The following is a 19,309-nucleotide window of genomic DNA, read 5'->3' on the forward strand; positions in this document are numbered from 1 at the left end:
CCCTTCCTTACTCCCCATCAATTCACATGTTTATACTACCACTAGGAATTATGAAGCTGCATGCTCTCTGTCATTCATTAGCTTCGCCCTCCTGCAAGGACAGGAGCACAATCAGGACTGTCCCATCCAATTCAACACATCCAAGTACAATCACCCTCTTCTCCATCATCAGCTGTATGAAAACAAACTCTGAAGACAACGATCCGTCCACACAGTGCTTCTCCACTGTACAGTTCCACTGTAATACACATGCAGCAGGATAACATGTGATTGCCTCTATGGTCCTATTTTTGGTCATCATAAAGCAACAACCTCCGCTGCACGTTCTACCTCTCTTGTTTAGATACAAACGTACACGCAGCCATATGAAGGCGCTCTCCTTCAAGGGCATGCCTGTACCGAGGAGATGCCAAATAGCAAGAAGAAGGAACATTAGCAGTTATACACTCGCAAGGTCACACACAGCCATGTTGCTGCATGCCAATAAACTGAAAAAAGAAAAGAAAAAGAGAGAGAAAGAGAATAAGACAGATGTCCTACCATTTCTCCCACTGGTCCTCCATCCAACCCTCTCCTCCTTCCCCTCCCGAATCCATACTGTAAGTGAGGAGGGCATCCACAGCCGAGAGGAGAGGAGGAGGAGAAGGAGCAAGAGGGTTAGAAAGTGAAGGAGGCAGGGAGGGAGGCAGAGAGGGAGGAGCGAGTGTAGGAAGAGAGCTAGGGGAGAGGGAGGAGGGGAGCAGCTCGTCCAGGGTCGATTGAAGCGGCGTCTGATTCAGAGCCCTGCTGCTGCTGCTCATTCGGAGGGAAGAGAGATGGATGGGGGATTCTTTTTTCCCCAAAGAGAGGAGCTGAAGCCACCAGAGAAGAGTAGTATTATATAACCCTCTTTCTCTCTCCCACTCTCTGATGTTTTCTCAGATTTACTATGCCAATGCTGGAAACTGCTGGTGTTAGCAGATCATCTAACGCCACGGGAAGTCCAAACAGGAAAAACATCAGCACAGGAGGACACTCCTCTCTCTCTCTCTCTTCCTCTATCTGTGTAAAACACGGTCACCCTCAATTATTCATGGGTCTCATTGATCACAGAAGACTTCTAATTTTCCCTTTTCCATCCCTCTTTTGCCCTATTCATCTTCTTAAAAGAAGATTCTGGCTTATCATCATTTATCATGAAACTACTGCACTCTCCAAGGACTGCACTCAGTGCTGAGATCTGGCAGCATGGCGACAATGATAAAATAAGAAGGCTGACAGGCCATAAAGCAAACGTAGACAGGTGCCCAAACAGTCACACGGTATATTCAGATAGTCTGCAGCACTTATCGTAAAGTAATGCTGATAAATAATAACGCTTTTTTTATTCAAGAAAAATGAAGAAAACATTTCACTGCAACGAAACCTCTGACTAAACGATACTACCGTTTATTTGTTTTCACCAACTGGAACATTTTTCCTGAAAAAATGTAGGGGGATTCCCACTTTGGACATCCCAACTTTTGACCAGGAAGTTCTTAAAATTCGCTCTCACTAGCATGTGAGTTTTATTTTCAATTGTGGGCATTTAGGTTAGGAAATCACAATGAGTTCAATATATGGTTTTACCATGTTAAACATAGGTTACAAAGTTCCATTCCCTTATTTTCCAGGGTGCCCGTTTACCCCTCATGTTCTAGGGATGTAGCATTTCTCTAGTCGAGAATAAATCTACAGTCTGCTTATCACAGTCTTTTATAGCTTCCCACTTGATGTTATCCCACCACTGTCGCTGCTGTGAAACCCTTATGATATTGCTAATAAAAGCATAATAGGATGTAGGGCTGCACGATTAATCGTTAGAAAATCGCGATCTCGATTCATACTTATGTGCGATCTCATTTCCAAATGACAACGATTTAAAAAGAAAGAAAGAAAGAAAGAAAGACGACGACGATTGTACCGCATTTTGATCCGGGACATAATCTGCATGAAAACAAGCGCTCACTCTTCCTGCTCAACAAATGACAAGGGCGGAGCCTTATACCACGTGATACAGAAGCTGTGCCGTGTGATGCTCAAATTGGCAGGAAAAGAACAATGGAGAACACGTCAGGGATGACGAGAAAGTGACAGGAGAAAATCCGTCCCAGTCAACCACCCAAACATCAATAACGGGAACCTTATACAGCGCTTCCCTATACACGTCGAACTCCCGCAGGCACAAAAAAAATTACGGAGGCTATTACTTATCACCTGACCAAAGATATGGCTCCCATCAACACTGTGCAAAACGAGGGATTTAGGAAAATGATCAACACCTTGGACCAGGGGTCGGCAACCTGCGGCTCCGGAGCCGCACGCGGATCTTTAGTCCTTCTACGGCAGGGGTAGGCAACCTTTCTGATGGCGAGTGCCATTTAAAATTTCCTCAGAAGTCAGTGTGCCATATGATTGCATTAGCAATAAATTTAATAACGCTCTATATGAACAGTTACACATTATATAGAACAACTTTATAGAATTATATTTGTTTGCAGATGTTGGCAGCTATCAGCGAATAGTTATCAACTATTTTGAAACAAAAAAAAGACACTTTTTATTCATAACAAGAACTCCATAACAGCAAATGAACTGTACAACAGAAAATACAAATGCTATTTATGGTCTCCTCACAACAATGATAAGAAAATTAAACTGAGCCAATATGGTATGTTTGTTAATACAGAGACACACATGTTAATGTGATCTCTGGTCTCCCACTCAGAGACACAGGTCTCCGAGTGTCCAGCATTCAGACGGCTACCTGAGGACACTCATGTGAGAGAAAATCTGCTCACACAGATATGTAGAGCCAAATACTGTTAATAAGGCCTCTGCAATGTTCTGAAGACAGTTTAACTTGTCGGGTAGTGATGTCCAGCAGGTGAAAATGCAAGCTCCATGAACACGCACAGCTGTGGATTCCAGCTGCTTCGATGTCGCATTAACTGGCATTAACTCAGCCAGTTAATGCGAGACAAATCCAGCTGCTCATTAAAGATTTCTGGTTTGATCCGAAAATAAAACATTGGTCCATACACCTGAAAGTCCCAAAAATGCATTGTGTCTCGAGTCTCTGGATGCATTTTGACTAAAGACCGGCCCCCCAGATATTAAAGTCATAAAGCCTTTGAATGAAAACAAACACTGTTGTGACAGTGATGTATACTGTCTTGTTGGTAAATGTATGATTTCTATTCATTTTACGTCAGATAAAAACTTTGGTTGTAAGCTTCAGATAATTATTTATAACAGCCAGACATTTTAAATGAGAATAAGAAAGTATATCTTTGTGCCCCCCTTTCCCTGTTAATGCCCTACCTGGCCCCCTGGCAAAACTTTGCTAGATCCGCCCCTGCACAGTTACCAGCTGTCAGCTACTTAGAAAAGGATCCTGGTGTTATTTGTCTCTCAGAAACAGTTCATAACTTCCCTTCAACTCATTCATGTCACCTAAAAGGTAAACCCGTTTCTCCATCACCTGTTCAGCTCTGATGATTCAGTAAGGACATCTCCTGGTTTCATCTTCATGTTTCCCTCTCACCACATATCCAAACCAATATTATGACCAGCAGCTTTACAGCTGTGGCTCCAGAAAACATCAGCTGATACTAGAAATTAATATTAAATAAATTCTAACAACAGCTGACCAAGCTTAAACGTGCTGCTGTTGTTTAGTGCGACATCCGGCGGTTTCCTCTTTGTGGCGCAAAGTGAGCGATAAACAAACAAGAGAGAAAAGCTGATCAGCTGATCATTGAAGTAGCAACAGGAGAGAGAGGGGGGGAGAATGAGAGGAGAAGAAGATGCAGCTGTGCAGCAAAGACACAGAATAACTCCAGCTTTGTGTCTTTTTCCATCCTGGCTGAAGTACGGGACAAACTGTGTTCCTTCTCAGCTCAACACGAAAACGCGTAATAATTTCTCTGAATGCAGGACGATTCCGTTTGTACGGGATGGTTGGCAACTCTAATAACTAACCTTATGAATAAAATAAAGTTCACTATCAATAAAATCATAGCACCCGCCCAGCAGTATATAAATTCCGTCATGCTAGCTAGTACGCAGTACGAGTTATTGTAACTGACTGTAAAAAGTCAGCACAACGAAAATAAACTCCACCTAAACTTGGTTTATATCTGACCCAGATAGACTGCAGGTCATAACTTCTTACCTGAAGTTCAGTTCACCTGACGCTCCGACCGGCGGCTGCCTCGGGTCTCTGCTCCTCCTGCCTCCCCTCTCCCTCATCCGCCTGCTGGCCTCCACCACTTGTTAATTTTACTGAATCTGTGGAAGCTACGCCATGGCCAACACCAAACAACTGAGTTATTTTTACACACCGACCAGCGTCTGGCCAATCCACCACCAAAAAAAAAAAAGAAAAAATAAAAAATAAAAATCAGCCAGTCCAGCTATGGTCATGCGTGCCATCAGTTAACCCTTCGCGTGCCAACGGTGGCACGCGTTCCTAGGGTTGCCGACCCCTGTTCTACGGCTTCGCGTGGTTTGGGGAAATAAATAATTTTTTGTAAGTAATTAGCTAAAGTCTATTTTATTTGTATTAGTTCTTTTTTTAACTCGTAGTTCTAAATTGGAAGATTATTGTGATATTGAAATATAAATATAAAATTATATTGTATTAGTTTTTGATCGATCAAAATAAGCGTCACACTTGCGGAAGCCGATATACCGCTTGACGCGCCGTGCGAGACTTTCAACCCCAGGTAGGCCAATTATGGATCTTCGGATCCACATTATGTCAGCAGCTGTTCTCCAAAAACAAACACGTTCACGCCTCACAGACGACAGCTTACAGTCATGCGTAAAGATGAAAGTGACTTCGTACAGCCCCGATCGTACAGCAGACGCTGTGCGCAGAGGTTCAGTAGCGGAAGTCCCATTGTAAACAAATCACGGCAGACCCCGACTATGTTTCCATGAACACGCTTTTCAGCATCTTTTTATTGACCACTTTTAACACACGGTTGCTTTACGCATACAGCCGATGTTAAAGCTCACAGCCCGACACACACCAACACAACAGCATAGGTGGCACAGACGTTAAGGCGGCGAGGCGTGTATTGCAGGTACCGCTAATGTACAAAAGGCCCCGTAGTTGTGAGTTTTATTCTGTTCAGTTGTTCACCTGTAGTTTCTTAGAGTGGCCAGTAGAGGTCACCCCACCGTTTTGTATGAGAGAGGATTTGGGCAGGGAGATACGTGGGTGAGATATATGAGCATTTCCACTCCCGATTACCGGCGGAGAAGTGGTCATTTCATGAGAAGTGTGCGTTACTGAGCAACGTAAGTCTGTGATGTGTGAGGATGTGGGGATAAGATGCGTTTGTGACTGTAATCGAAGTTAGAGGGGAAATGACTATGCTTCTGTCTGTGTCGCTAGCGAGTGCTAAGCGAAGCTAAGCTAAGCTAGGCTAGCTCTCCTGCCATGTGATTGGGGATAACTGTGTGCTGGGTTAGCTCGGTGGGTTTATATGTGAGATGTGGGCAATAGATGGCTTATGGTAGCAAAGGGGATGTTAGTTTATTTCCCACCTGTGTTTCTGTTGATGTACTCTGAGTTACTATTGTGAACATTTCTGTTGATGTACTATTTTCTTTCTGTTCATTTCAGAGACCACACACACACACACACACACACACACACACGCTCATATCCACACCGATGCACCTAAACTTGCATGTAACACCTGCTCCTCTGACAAGCCTGTTACCTCTGACCGTGTGAAGGCAATACAAGCGTCTAAACCATCCTCAGTGTCCTCATTGTCTCCTTCCTGAATATCCATCCGGGCCTAGAGTAGTGTTCTGGCCGACACTCCGGGGAGTGGTGGCTGCAAACCCGAATCAACACCTTACAGTCCTCCCATTCCGGGTTATCTACCCAACATTAGTGGTCCTTCGAGCCGGATGTAAGCTGCTTCTACCCTAACAAGATGGATGATATTCAGAACGTCTCAGCCCTTGGTGCGCGCCCGCGGCGTAATGTACGTCGTCCCCTCCGCTATGAAGCTTATGAGACTGACTTCCCCGGGCTTGGTGCAGGTTACCAGGAAGAAAGTGAGACAGGAGGCGACACCCGTTCTCCCCACCATCCTCCGTCTGACACCCCTGATGACCGCCCACACGGCCATGTCACCCCATTGAGGGCAGAGTTAGCAGATATGCAACGTGAGAGGTTCCTGTTCCAGCAGTCCCATGACCAGATGAGAGCTGGGCTAGCTGATTTCCAGGCCATTCATGCTAGTTTGCTGTAGCTGCTGGACCGTGCAGAGGGTCTGCAGCTCAGTCCACCGCCCAGAGCCCCTGCTGTTCATCTCCGGCCACCCCCTGCTGAGGAGGAAGAGGACTGGCCTCCACCACCTCCTCCGGTTGTGTTCAAGGAGGAACCTGTCTCCAGTCAGAGCCCAGTCACAGACCGCATCGACACGATGATGAAAGAGCTCCAGGCTCTGAAGAGGGAGTCTATGACTGCACAGGAGGGCCAGATCATCCCCCCACCTGAATCTAGGCCGAGGTTCACTTCTCCTCAGCCGAGGCCCACTCACCCTCCAGCGCCGCCTCCGAGAGCACACCCCCCTCCATTGAAACCACTGCCAGCTCCGACTCCGTCCCCATCCACTCCTTTCTCAGCCTCCCAGATGCATAGACCCTCCGGCTTAGCAGCGGCCCCGGATATGACCTACAGGGGGCCTCGTCCGAGCATTCCCAAGCTCACACGTCGTGATCCTGGGGAATTCGCTCGTCTGAAGATGGCGCTAGAGAACTTACTGCCCCCGGAGAGTTCAGAGCTCTTCAGGTACCAAGTCTTGTTAGATCACCTACACCTGGAGGAAGCAAAGTTGATAGCGGACACTTACCTCCATTCTGCCACGCCATTCAGTGACACCATGAATGCCCTGAGAAGAATTGCTGCTGTCATGGACTCACCTGACATCCGCCAAGGGGATGCAGCCGCATTCGAGCGATTCTCTCTCCACATCCAGTCGCTCGTGGGCATGCTGAAGACTTTAGGCCCTGATGGGGAGGTCGAACTCCAGTGTGGCTCCCATGTGGCTCGACTCCTTGGTAAGCTTCCTGCAGAGCAAAGAGCTGATTTCCATCGGTGCATGTACAACCATTCTGGTCAGGCTTACACCCTGGACGACCTGGCTACCTGGTTAAAGTACAAATCCTGGTGTCAGGACTATCACAGTTTGCCCACTCCAACGATCACCAGAGAGAAGCCTGACGTCAGACCAAGTAGGCGCCCTGTTACGGTTCTTCACGGTGCAGAGACCTCACCCAGGTCACTAGGTACCACTCCAAACAAAGCTAGGCAGCAGCCCTACTGTGCCTTTTGCGATAACCGTGCCCATCACCTGAGTCAGTGTCCAGAGGTCGTTAAGCTGAGTCGCGAACAGCTCACAGACTGGATAAAGACCAACAAGAGGTGCTGGCGTTGCGCTCGTTCCCATCAGGCAGCCCAGTGCACCCTCAAGAAACCCTGCAGCCTGTGTCAGGGTCGCCATCTGCAGGTCCTTCACGACGTGAATTCTAAGCCCTTAAAGACCCCTGGCCCAGCGTCTGTTCCCCCACGAGAAGGCGAGAATCCTACGGGCGTCCTGTACCTCGATCGTCCTATAGAGAGCGGCCAAGTCCTGTTAAAGGTTGTCCCAGTCATCCTTCACCATAATGGCAAGACTCTGAGCACTCATGCGGTTTTGGATGATGGGTCAGAGAGGACTATGCTGCTACCCGCCGCTGCCCAGAAGCTTGACCTTCAAGGCACCCCAGAGACACTTCCGTTGCACACTATAAGGCAAGATGTGCAGACTTTACATGGGTCGTGTGTCTCCTTCGAGATCTCCCCTGGTGGCAAACCTAAGCAGCAGTATAAGGTCCGTAACGCCTACACCGCCACCCGCATCGACCTAGCAGAGCACAGCTACCCTGTGGAGTCCTTGCAGCGGAAGTACAGACACTTCAGAGGCCTGCCTCTCCAGTCCTTCAAGAAGGTCAAACCTCTCCTTCTCATTGGCAGTGACCATCCACAGCTCATCACTCCAACTGAAGCTGTCCGTCTTGGTCCACCGGGTGGTCCCGCTGCTATGCGCACCAGGTTAGGGTGGACACTACAGGGTCCCTCCAGCCTTATCGGTTCATCCTCGTGGCCACAACAGTGCCTCTTTACGACCGCTGTTCCTCCCCAGGTGAGTGAGCTACTCAAACATGTAGAGAAGTTATGGCAGGTAGATGTCGTCCCAGTGCCGGAAGGCAAGGTGGTTACCCGTTCAAGGGAAGATAACTATGCAGTTAGCCTGCTAGAGCAGAAGACAGTTTGTGTAGAAGTCGAGGGCATCCAACGCTATGCCACCCCCCTCCTTCGCCGCCAGAACATGCCATGCCTTAAAGCTAGCCCTAACGCAGTTATTCCTAGTTTGAGAAGTGTGGAGAGAAGGCTCCAGAAAGATCCAGGACGAGCTAAGATCTACAGGGCGGAGATAGAGAAGTTGGTCCAGGCCGGTTCGGTGGTGAAGGTGTCCCCCTCTGAGGTTGCTCAAGCAGATGAGTCATGGTATATCCCTCACCACCTTGTTAGCCATAATGGCAAAGATCGCCTTGTGTTTAACTGTTCGTTCCAGTTCCAAGGTCAAGCCCTCAACGAACATCTTCTACCTGGGCCTACCCTGAGCGCATCGCTCCTTGGTGTCCTTCTTCGCTTTCGAGAGCATGCCTTAGCCATTAGTGGTGACATTAAAGGTATGTTCCACCAGATTCGCCTTCTTCCAGAGGATCATTCCCTCCTGCGGTTCGTGTGGCGGGATCTGCACCCTGAGGCACCCGTGGCTGTCTATGAATGGCAGGTCCTCCCCTTCGGTACAACCTGCAGCCCATGCTGTGCAACCTTCGCTCTGCAGCGCCACACCAGGGATCACACCGAGGGTGATGATCCACTACGTCACTCGGTGGGACGGTGTTTCTATGTGGATAACCTTCTCCAGAGTGTGCCAACCCCTGAGGGAGCCCGGGACCTAGTGGACGGCCTAAGAGCCCTCCTGTCCTCTGCGGGATTTGTCCTACGCCAGTGGGCCAGTAATGAACCCAGCACCATTGGCCACCTACCTGAAGACCTCAGATCCACAAGTGCAGAACTTTGGCTCACTCAAGACAAATCAGACACCTCTGAGCCAACTCTGGGCCTTAGCTGGCACTTCCCCACGGACACCTTGGGTTACAAACACCGCAAAGTCAGTTATGGCGCCCCCACTATGCGGAACATTTATAAGGTTCTCGCAAGCCAGTACGACCCACTTGGCTTTATCCTACCATACACCACCCGAGCCAAGATGCTGGTGAGGGGCCTTTGGGATCAGCAGAGGGGGTGGGATGACCCGCAGCTTCCGCCAGAACTGCTGCAGCAGTGGGAAACCTGGGAAGAGGAGTTGCCGTTCCTTGCACAAATCCTGCTTCCTCGCCCTTATCTCCCAAAGCACATCACGGAGTCAGTTAGTGAGACAGAGATTCACATCTTCTGTGATGCATCAGAGCAGGCTTATGGCGCAGTGGCCTACATGAGAACAGTGACAGGTGATGGCAGCTCACATCTGGCCTTCCTGATGGCTCGCTCCCGTGTTGCCCCTAAACGCATTCTCTCCATGCCTAGACTCGAGCTGTGTGGTGCCCTCTCCGGAGCGCATCTCTCCCGTCTCCTTAGAAATGAGCTCACTCTGGACATAAAGAGAATAGTGCTGTGGTCCGACTCCACAACTGTACTCACCTGGTTGAGGTCCGAGTCATGCCACTTCAAGGTCTTCGTCGGCACCCGTGTGGCTGAAATCCAGGAAGTAACTCAGTCGCACACCTGGCGCTATGTGGATTCAGCCCAGAACCCTGCGGATGATATAACCTGTGGGAAGACCCTTTCGGAACTGGCCAGACCCAACAGATGGAGTCAAGGGCCTCCTTTCCTGCTCCTAAGTCCAGAACAGTGGCCTCCAGAGCCGAGCAGCACCCTGGCTGAGCCGCCAGGCCCATCTGAGCTCCGTAGAGAGACCTTTTGTGGAGTTTCTACCACCTTTGACCCCGCCACCTCGAACTTCAGCGGATATGACACCTGGGCGCAGCTGCTGGAAGCTGCTATTACGCAGTTGCATGGGGCGGCCAAAGTCGGTGGAACTTCATCAGCTCAGGACTATATTCAAGCGGAGATGCACGTCCTGAGAGAAGCTCAACAGGAGAGCTTTCCTGAGGAGTATCGACTCCTTAAGCAGGGGAAATCTATCAGTCGCAGCAGTCGTCTCCTTGCACTATCCCCTGAGTTCGACCGTGAAAATGAGGTTATCCGTGTAGGTGGACGTCTTCGCCGCTCTGAAGATCTTGCCTTTACCAACTCACACCCCTTAGTTTTGGATCCGACACATCCGGTCACCCGCTTGCTCATCCAGGATGTTGACAGTCGTCTGCGTCATCCAGGGCCAGAGAGGGTCTTCGCGGAGATTCGGCGCACTCATTGGATCCTGAGAGGCCGGGAAGCGGTTAGGCGTTTCCAGAGGACCTGTCTTGAGTGTCGCAGATGGAAAGCCCGCCCGACTGTTCCAAAGATGGCTGACCTGCCAGTTGCGCGCCTCCGCCTTTACAAACCTGCCTTTTATTCGACAGGCGTGGACTGTTTTGGACCCTTTGAGGTCAAAATTGGGCACCGTGTGGAGAAGAGGTGGGGCATCATCTTTAAGTGCCTTACTATCAGAGCGGTCCACCTTGATGTCCTAACCTCCATCGATACAGATGCCTTCCTAATGGCACTTCGTCGGTTCGTTGCCAGGAGAGGGACCCCAGCTGAGCTGTACTCAGACCAAGGGACCAACTTCCGGGGGGGAGAAAGGTAACTCCAAGCAGCTTTTGCAGCCATGACCTCTGACCTGCAGAAGCTCCTGGCTCCCCAGAAGATCGTCTTCCACTTCAATCCACCAGTGGCTCCTCATTTTGGGGGAGTGTGGGAGCGGGAGATTAGATCTGTCAAGACGGCGCTCTACACTACAGTAGGATCCCAACCCCTACAAGAGGAGGTCCTCCGCACGGTCCTTGTGGAGGTGGAGGGCATCTTGAACTCCAAACCACTAGGTTATGTCCCGTCCGACATCAGTGATCCTGATCCAGTGACCCCCAACTGCTTTCTGATGGGGTGGCCGGATGGGGCGCTTCCTCAAGTGGCTTACCCTAAAGAAGAGCTCCTGAGTCGCCGGAGGTGGAAACACTCCCAAGTGCTGGCTGACCACTTCTGGTCTCGATTCATCCGGCTGTACCTTCCGAGCCTGCAGCTTCGCCTGAAATGGCAGTCATCCCTCGCGGACGTCACCGAAGGTTCGGTGGTGATGATCGTAGATCCTCAGCTGCCTCGCGCTTCCTGGCTCGTGGGTCGCATCTCCAAGGTCCACCCCAGTCCCGACGGGCACATCAGGTCTGCTGACGTCAAGGTGAAAGACAGGACCTTCACCCGACCTGTGGCGAGGCTGGTGGTACTGCCTGCCCTCCCGGACGAAGACAAAGGACAATCACTGTGACTTTATTAGAGAAATTGCCTTTTGTTCTGAGCAAATGTCCTTCATACATTTGGGGGCGGCTGTACAAAAGGCCCCGTAGTTGTGAGTTTTATTCTGTTCAGTTGTTCACCTGTAGTTTCTTAGAGTGGCCAGTAGAGGTCAACCCACCGTTTTGTATGAGAGAGGATTTGGGCAGGGAGATACGTGGGTGAGATATATGAGCATTTCCGCTCCCGATTACCGGCGGAGAAGTGGTCATTTCATGAGAAGTGTGTGTTACTGAGCAACGTAAGTCTGTGATGTGTGAGGATGTGGGGATAAGATGCGTTTGTGACTGTAATCGAAGTTAGAGGGGAAATGACTATGCTTCTGTCTGTGTCGCTAGCGAGTGCTAAGCGAAGCTAAGCTAAGCTAGGCTAGCTCTCCTGCCGTGTGATTGGAGATAACTGTGTGCTGGGTTAGCTCGGTGGGTTTATATGTGAGATGTGGGCAATAGATGGCTTATGGTAGCAAAGGGGATGTTAGTTTATTTCCCACCTGTGTTTCTGTTGATGTACTCTGAGTTACTATTGTGAACATTTCTGTTGATGTACTATTTTCTTTCTGTTCATTTCAGAGACCACACACACACACACACACACACACACACACACACACACACACACACACACACACACTCATATCCACACCGATGCACCTAAACTTGCATGTAACACCTGCTCCTCTGACAAGCCTGTTACCTCTGACCGTGTGAAGGCAATACAAGCGTCTAAACCATCCTCAGTGTCCTCATTGTCTCCTTCCTGAATATCCATCCGGGCCTAGAGTAGTGTTCTGGCCGACACTCCGGGGAGTGGTGGCTGCAAACCCGAATCAACACCTTACAGTCCTCCCATTCCGGGTTATCTACCCAACAGCTAAGGTGCGTCCGCCTCCCCTGCAGCGGCGCTGCAGTCCACGCACCGCCACACACATTAACCAGGTAAAATACATACTTAGGCGGAATTTTGCAAAGTTCAAAATGTGTTAATTACATAAATAAAATGTAATTTTCTCTGTAGCACTTCATGGATTTAAGCAACACACCTTAGTTGTTCACACAAAGCATAAAGGTAAAAAAAAACAATATATACAGTGTTATGTTCATTTTAGATGTCAAAAAGTATTTGCGGCTCCCAGAGTTTTCTTTTGCGTGGAAATCGTGTCCAAATGGCTCTTTGGGTGTTAAAGGTTGCTGACCCCTGCCCTAGACAAACGCTACACAGTGCCGTCCCGCAACTATTTTTCTATTGTTGCACTACCTGCTCTATACACGTAGTGTCGAGCAACAGTGGAGACGGAATTTCAAGCAGTACAACATTTTGCGGCAACAACAAAATGTGAGGCATTTATTGTTTTTATGTTTATTTATTGTTTTTATGTTCAGTTTCAACTGTTACGAAGTTGATGTGCAGTTAATAAGTGCAATAAATATTTATATTGGAAAAGAAAATCGTGAGAGAATCGTGATCTCAATTCTAAGCAAAAAAAGCGTGATTCTCATTTTATGCAAAATCGTGCAGCCCTAATAGGATGGTAAAAAGTGCAGGTCAGTGCATAAATGTAAAAGACACAGGGTGAGAATCACTTGACACTCATTGTGCAAAAATTTAAAGATTACTTCATTACTAAGCTGGCCAAGCTTTCACAATTTCACAATTGTTTTTCTTTCCTTAAAAAACCCAATTATTTTGCTGTAAGCAGAATGTCTGTAAATTTAAGCTAAGAAATAGCTTCAGTAACTGTAAATGCAATCATATTCTCATTAGCCATGTGGCTGAAAACTTCACTTTAACACACAGCTGTAGATCATAATACCAGTTTGCAGGGACTGTAGATAAAATATGCATATAGTTGTTTCCACTTTGGCTTTTTGAAACCAAAGAGGTGTCTCTAAATTTGAAATGATTGGATGGATCAAAGAACTTCTAATGCCAGGTATATATAAATGCCTTAATGACATACCATAGGTGAAAACAGACACCATGTCATCATTCTTTCACCATCCTGGTAAAACCAGATGTCACAAGCAAAGCAGGGATTTTTTAGAAAAACTAAGGGAACGTTAGCAACTTATCTTTCTCTCAATATAACTGTAACTCCTCCATTAGGTTTTACTTGTGCTGTACTTGCTTTTAAAGAAAGAGAGAGAGATAGAAAAAGAAGAGCGAGAGAGGGTCCTGTACTGTATAAACAGAAGGGAGTGCTGTCAAGTCAAACATGCGTTGTTAGCAGAAATGAGACACAGCAGTAAATGATCATCCACTGGGAAGCAGGGCAATTACTGCCAACTAGCTCCTACTACAGGTGTAATTCAAATCAACCAGCATGAAAGCTGCAAATGAAAAGGTGAAAGTAAAGAAAGAGGGTCACAGGATAAATGACTCAAACACTTCTGTGGATTTATAATTAAAAGATTACTGATTATCTTTTGATTTTACAGTAATTTGGGGGGAAAAAATGGAAAGATGTGCCTAAAGGTTCTGATTCCTCAGGACATAAGTCATGCAAAATGCAAGAGTATGGGTGGGCAATATAGCCTCCAAATTATATCACAATTATTCAACAAAAAACTAGAAAAAAATACTAAACAACATTTAACTGATGTTTGCAGCAACATTTACAAGAGAAGAGAATGAAGGGCATTTTCCAACTTTCTTTACCAATGAGCTAGTGTCCTTGACAACACACTACCTAATTTGAAATGTAAATCTACTGAAACGAAGTACCAGCAGCAGCATTATAGCAACAGTAGTGACACAGCATAAGTCAAATGTAAGCATAAAAGTACTGTTTTCAATGTTAATTTTAAGTAAAAATATAATATGACTGCTTAACGCTACAGTTAAAGTAACTTAACGATGTAACTTTTCTGCTTTCGCATTATTGTCACATATTAAAATTGAAAAATATTTTCTATTACCAAGTGCTGTTCCAACGTGGCTTTCACATAGGATGATATTTCATCATAGGATGATCACTGTGTTTTTGTAATTAATTGGGCATTGAGACTCGTGTAAACCTACTGGTACCAACTTCTAAATTTCTGGTATCATGGCATCCCTAGAACAAAGTCCAGCTGCCTTCTACTTATGTTCTTTAAACACGAAACAGATGAATGATTACCTACAAAAGTATTTCCCATGCCCTTAAGGTGGAAACTTTTATGAGCAATATTGGAAACGACAGTCAGTTCAATGAAATACATAACAAAAACTACTGGCAACTGGCAGCACGTGTTGCCAATTTCAAAATCTTATGTAGTCCCGTCTTCAAGTTTTTGCATTCACAAGATTTTCAGAAAGCGTACTCTGACCCTGAGGTCAAGATCACTGAGATTCAAACTTATCCAAGATTTTTAGTAGATGCACCTATGGTATACATTTGAAAATCCTACGCATCTTCGTTCTTGACTTATTACATTCACAAACTTAGGTGTCCACTCCACCCACCTGTCCACCCGCCCAACAGGGTGATGACAATACCCCATCAGCCTTTCACGGCTGCACAAAAGCACAAAATACTCAGTTTTGAAAAGTAGCAAACAATGCATTCAACAATTACTTTAAAAACAAAGTTGTAAGTTGAGAATTAATTTTCAGTGATATACCTGAGTGACTAATCAGCTCTTTATTTCAGCTCCATTTGCTACTAACAGAGTGAAGGTTCCAGCTTAGACAAGTTAATCAAATCAAATTAATGCTACTGTATGATAAACCAATCAAATCACTTACTAGAACTCCCAAACCCTATTCACAGAAAGCTATTGTTTTATAACTCTAAGAAGTGATTACAGTTAACTTGTACCTGTTGAGAAAGACAAGCATTACCTGATCCATCAACAAGGATCTCAGCTGTCTGATGTCTAATGAGTTTTTCTCTTAAAGCACCTTAGAGTAGTCTGCAATCCTATACTGCTGTTCTGCTTCATATATTCTTAATTATGCTTAACTACACACACATGCACAGATACAGATTTCCCACTACACCCTCTTGTGCCACAAATGAGTTATGTAAATAATGCACTGCAGGAAATTTTAAAACAACAGTTCAGATAAATGTATAGCCCACCCCTCACCACCCCACTCCCTCTAAAATGAAAAAATACAATCCAGGTTTGAGACTTGCTGAAACCTAATTTCACATTAAATATTACAGGATAGCTGAAGATTAAATTGTTGGGGATGACTAGTTGAAAGGTCTAAGTATTTTATGCAGCCTTTTTAAGAGTTTTCCTTTTTTGTAGACAATATTGTGCAGTATTTTGTTGTCCTTTGCTTAATATCAGTTACAATATGACTGCCATTTTCCTGAACATTTCTACAGTTTCTCTTCATCTCCAGGATGAACATAAAAAGGATGTTCAAATGCAGAATTCAGCATCACTTTAAACTATTTTTAACTCTGCTGTCACGGCTCACTGTCAGCTTGAATATCATTAACACCACATGCCACAATTTACACAACTTCTACCAAAGCTGCCTAACAGGAAAACATTTCATTGTTGTAACAGAGCACAGCAGGTACAACGACCAAATCATGAGTTGTAAAACTCTAACTAGATAAGAACTGATATAAATTTAGATATTCTGATTTCCATTATCAACATCACTTATCGATTAGTGTCCTTATAGATTCTCCTGTCAATTGGCATTGGGTTGACAGTCACCACCATTGCTAAGCAGCCAACACATCAAAGACATCACATTTGTGGGAAATAATTGTCTGCTGTGCGGTCAAATGTTTGTGCATGCTGGAGGTCATCAAAAGACGTATTACTACTCATTACATTACTTTCACTTTTCTCTATAAAATGACATGAAAACCATTATCCCATAATTACCAGTAAAACAATAAAATAAAAACAATAAAAACCTATAGGCTACAGGCTCACACACACAAATCCCTATCCTAATTTGGACACACATATGATCTGTTTTTCAGTATTAAGGTACGAACACAAAGTTAACAACACAAAGTTAACAACACAAAGCAAAAAGATGAAAACCAGAGAGACTTTAATTCAATCGCCACAGTGATTCTACCTTAGAAACATGAACAGGTAAAAAAACTTCTGGAGCCTGACTGTTTGTTACCTTTTGAAGTTCAGGGTCTGACTGCTGGGCTGGGGTCTGCACTCAGCTTTAACGTCACACTGGGTTCTTGGCTAGCTTAGCATGCTATCTGTGCAGATAATTGCAAAGAGCTGAAGTTCTTTTAGCAGCGCAAGTTTTTTGTCCTGTATGCAGTTTGCACTTTACCATCGTGCTCTCATTCTTTTGTGCAATAAAAATGAAAGTTATGTCCATATTCATGCTGTAAACTGCACCGCTACTTTCCTCCTCCAGGACATCAACTGACGTGGAACCAATAAGCAGAATCGACAGGAAAACAGACTAACAATTCCAAGGAACTGAACTACTGGGACTGACTTGTATAAAAATCGAATGGGTGTCTTTATCGCATCCTTATGACTAATTAAATGGGTTGCACTCAGATTCATGCCACAACTCCTAACGCTCCACTAAAACAGCCTGACCGACAGAAATAAAGGTGAGGCATTTATGTGTCTCACTTACTAAACATCTCCAACACAAAGAGCTGGTCTCATAACTGCAGTGGCTTGGGCTGAGACATAGGACTTGACTGTAGCATGCACAGGCAGGGAGGTGACAGAGAAAAACATGACAACATATGGCCGCTCTGGGACTGGGCCAGCCCCCGAGATTGTGGATTATCGGGCTTCTTTCCTCTAGCCAGTCACATTTCCCAAATAGCAATCAGCAGAATTCAATCCCCAATAACAGATCATGAAGCAAGTGACTCCTGATTTAAAGCAAGGAATTGATTATTTACAGAAAACAAGCCATGAAATGCTATTGCAATCTGAATTATTGATTTGTTTCGCGGCTGTCATTAAAATTTAATTTGTTTGGTTATGCTTTACATGATTGTCTGTTGTCAATAAAGGGCCAACCTTTTGTGTCACACCTATTGTATATTTTCCTGATGATTTAGACACAGACTGGGATGTCTGTCATGCCGCTGTCATGAAATCCTGAACAAAGATGTTTGGTGGTTGTTTTCAGCTCAGCTAATGAGACAAAGACAGACTGGGCCCGAGGCTGGGTGTTTGCAGGATGTGTGTTTGTGTGTCTGTTGCTGTCTCACTAGAGAATATTGATCACAGGCCTCCATCCTCACAATAATCCCACTAAAGTAATGCCACAGCTTCTCTTGAAGCAGCGCTGCAATGGTCTCCGAGTGTGTGAGACACTCAGCATGTGAAAGCAGACATCAGCGTGGAGCTAATCTCTTGCAGTGCTCAGCTCTACAGGTTGAATCACTCTGACTGGTCACCTGACCTACCGTTCACTTAGGTTTTTAAACTGCTGATATCCACATGTCCAGTTTGTAGAGCACAAAGATTCCCCAGACTGCTTTTTTCAGTCTGAAAATCAACCCAAGGAGCAAAACCAAAATCTAAATAATTATTGTAAGGATGTAGTTATTGTATTGAATATTTTATTTACTGAGTACATTAGGCTATTTAAAATCAGTTTGACTGTGTGGCAAAACTACGCACTTTAAAAGTACCCACTGAAAACTCAGTTATTGGGACAAATAGTATACTTGTTTTCTCTAATTTAGGAAGAATGACTCAATTTTCCACTAAATATCCAAGTTTACTAACTGTTAAACCACAAAAATCAGCTTATGATGACGTATGGCTCTGATAACATTTCCATAAAATTATCAGCACAATCAGCCCCTTAAATATTCTGTTGGAGGCATATGCTTTACTCCTCGTCTGTATTGTTAAAATCCGAAAATTTGACCCTAAATCAGTGTCGGGTTTGTCGGATAAAGAGTTTTAGCAGCAAATCAAGCTCAAAATGATGCAAATGTATGATGGAGATTTGGACTGCGTCGTAAAGGAGTACTAAAGCAAAGGAAAAAATATGTATTTAAACATGCCAGCACTAGATGTATCTTTGTACTGTGAGGATTTTGAAGCACACTGGCAGAAAGTAGGGCATATTTAAATCATGTTTGCAGCAGGGAGCTCATCGCTCGTGTTTGTCCACCGGGAGCAGACACGCCCAAACACAAAACATGCGACTCAACAACACACTGCAAGTCGGAACGCTGGAAAGCACCGCGGAGACAGACACTGTTGCTGCTGCAGCGGCTCCAACCAGCCAGCATCAGCACCTTCGGATCTGCAGAACCGCAGTGGTTCATCGCTCATTCACAGCCTCCAGCCTGGTGGGCAGACTGGCAGCTCGCTCCCTCCCCTCCAACCCTTCGTCCGCCGGGACCTACCTGAAACTGGCCGGGGACTTCACCTGTATGTTGCGGCCAGACGGCGGGGTGGCTTTCCTCTTCTCCCTGTCCGCCATGCTGCCCCTTTCTCATTTCTCCGTTCCGCTGTGCAGCTGCCCGGGAAAGACACCTGAGAGAGGTCCGGCGATGCCGCGATAGCATGCTGCCTTCGAAGACTGTGGGAAAAATAATAACTACCTAAAGTGGGGCAAGAATAACCGAAACTGGTAACGCCCAAGGAATTTGATGTATTTGGAAATAATTTGCCCTATATAATTATCCAGTTACGTAATGTGAAAAAAATACCTTTTTTGAGGAGGCTTATTATTTATTGTTACTTTGATTTCATTATCATGAATTGCGATCTTTAACACCGCCAA

At 45.8% G+C, this 19,309-nt stretch overlaps 1 protein-coding gene across 4 annotated transcripts in view; it reads right to left on the minus strand.

Moving 5' to 3' along the window:
* mapk8ip1b (mitogen-activated protein kinase 8 interacting protein 1b) overlaps positions 1-19,300 on the minus strand; it is a 59,953-nt gene extending 40,653 nt beyond the window's left edge. For 2 of the 4 annotated variants that reach the window (XM_039604421.1, XM_039604373.1), the window contains exon 1: positions 18,930-19,300. In XM_039604421.1, the coding sequence (XP_039460355.1) occupies positions 18,930-19,006 (77 nt within the window). In that variant the 5' untranslated portion in view covers positions 19,007-19,300. Of the gene's footprint in view, positions 1-540; positions 583-18,929 lie in introns of those variants that run through there. The other 2 variants (XM_039604496.1, XM_031751494.2) reach the window with 2 other exon arrangements.
* Between the last annotated feature and the right edge of the window lie 9 nt (positions 19,301-19,309).

This window comes from Oreochromis aureus, linkage group 1, assembly GCF_013358895.1.
Source record: "Oreochromis aureus strain Israel breed Guangdong linkage group 1, ZZ_aureus, whole genome shotgun sequence".
NCBI classification, from domain to species: Eukaryota; Metazoa; Chordata; class Actinopteri; order Cichliformes; family Cichlidae; genus Oreochromis; species Oreochromis aureus.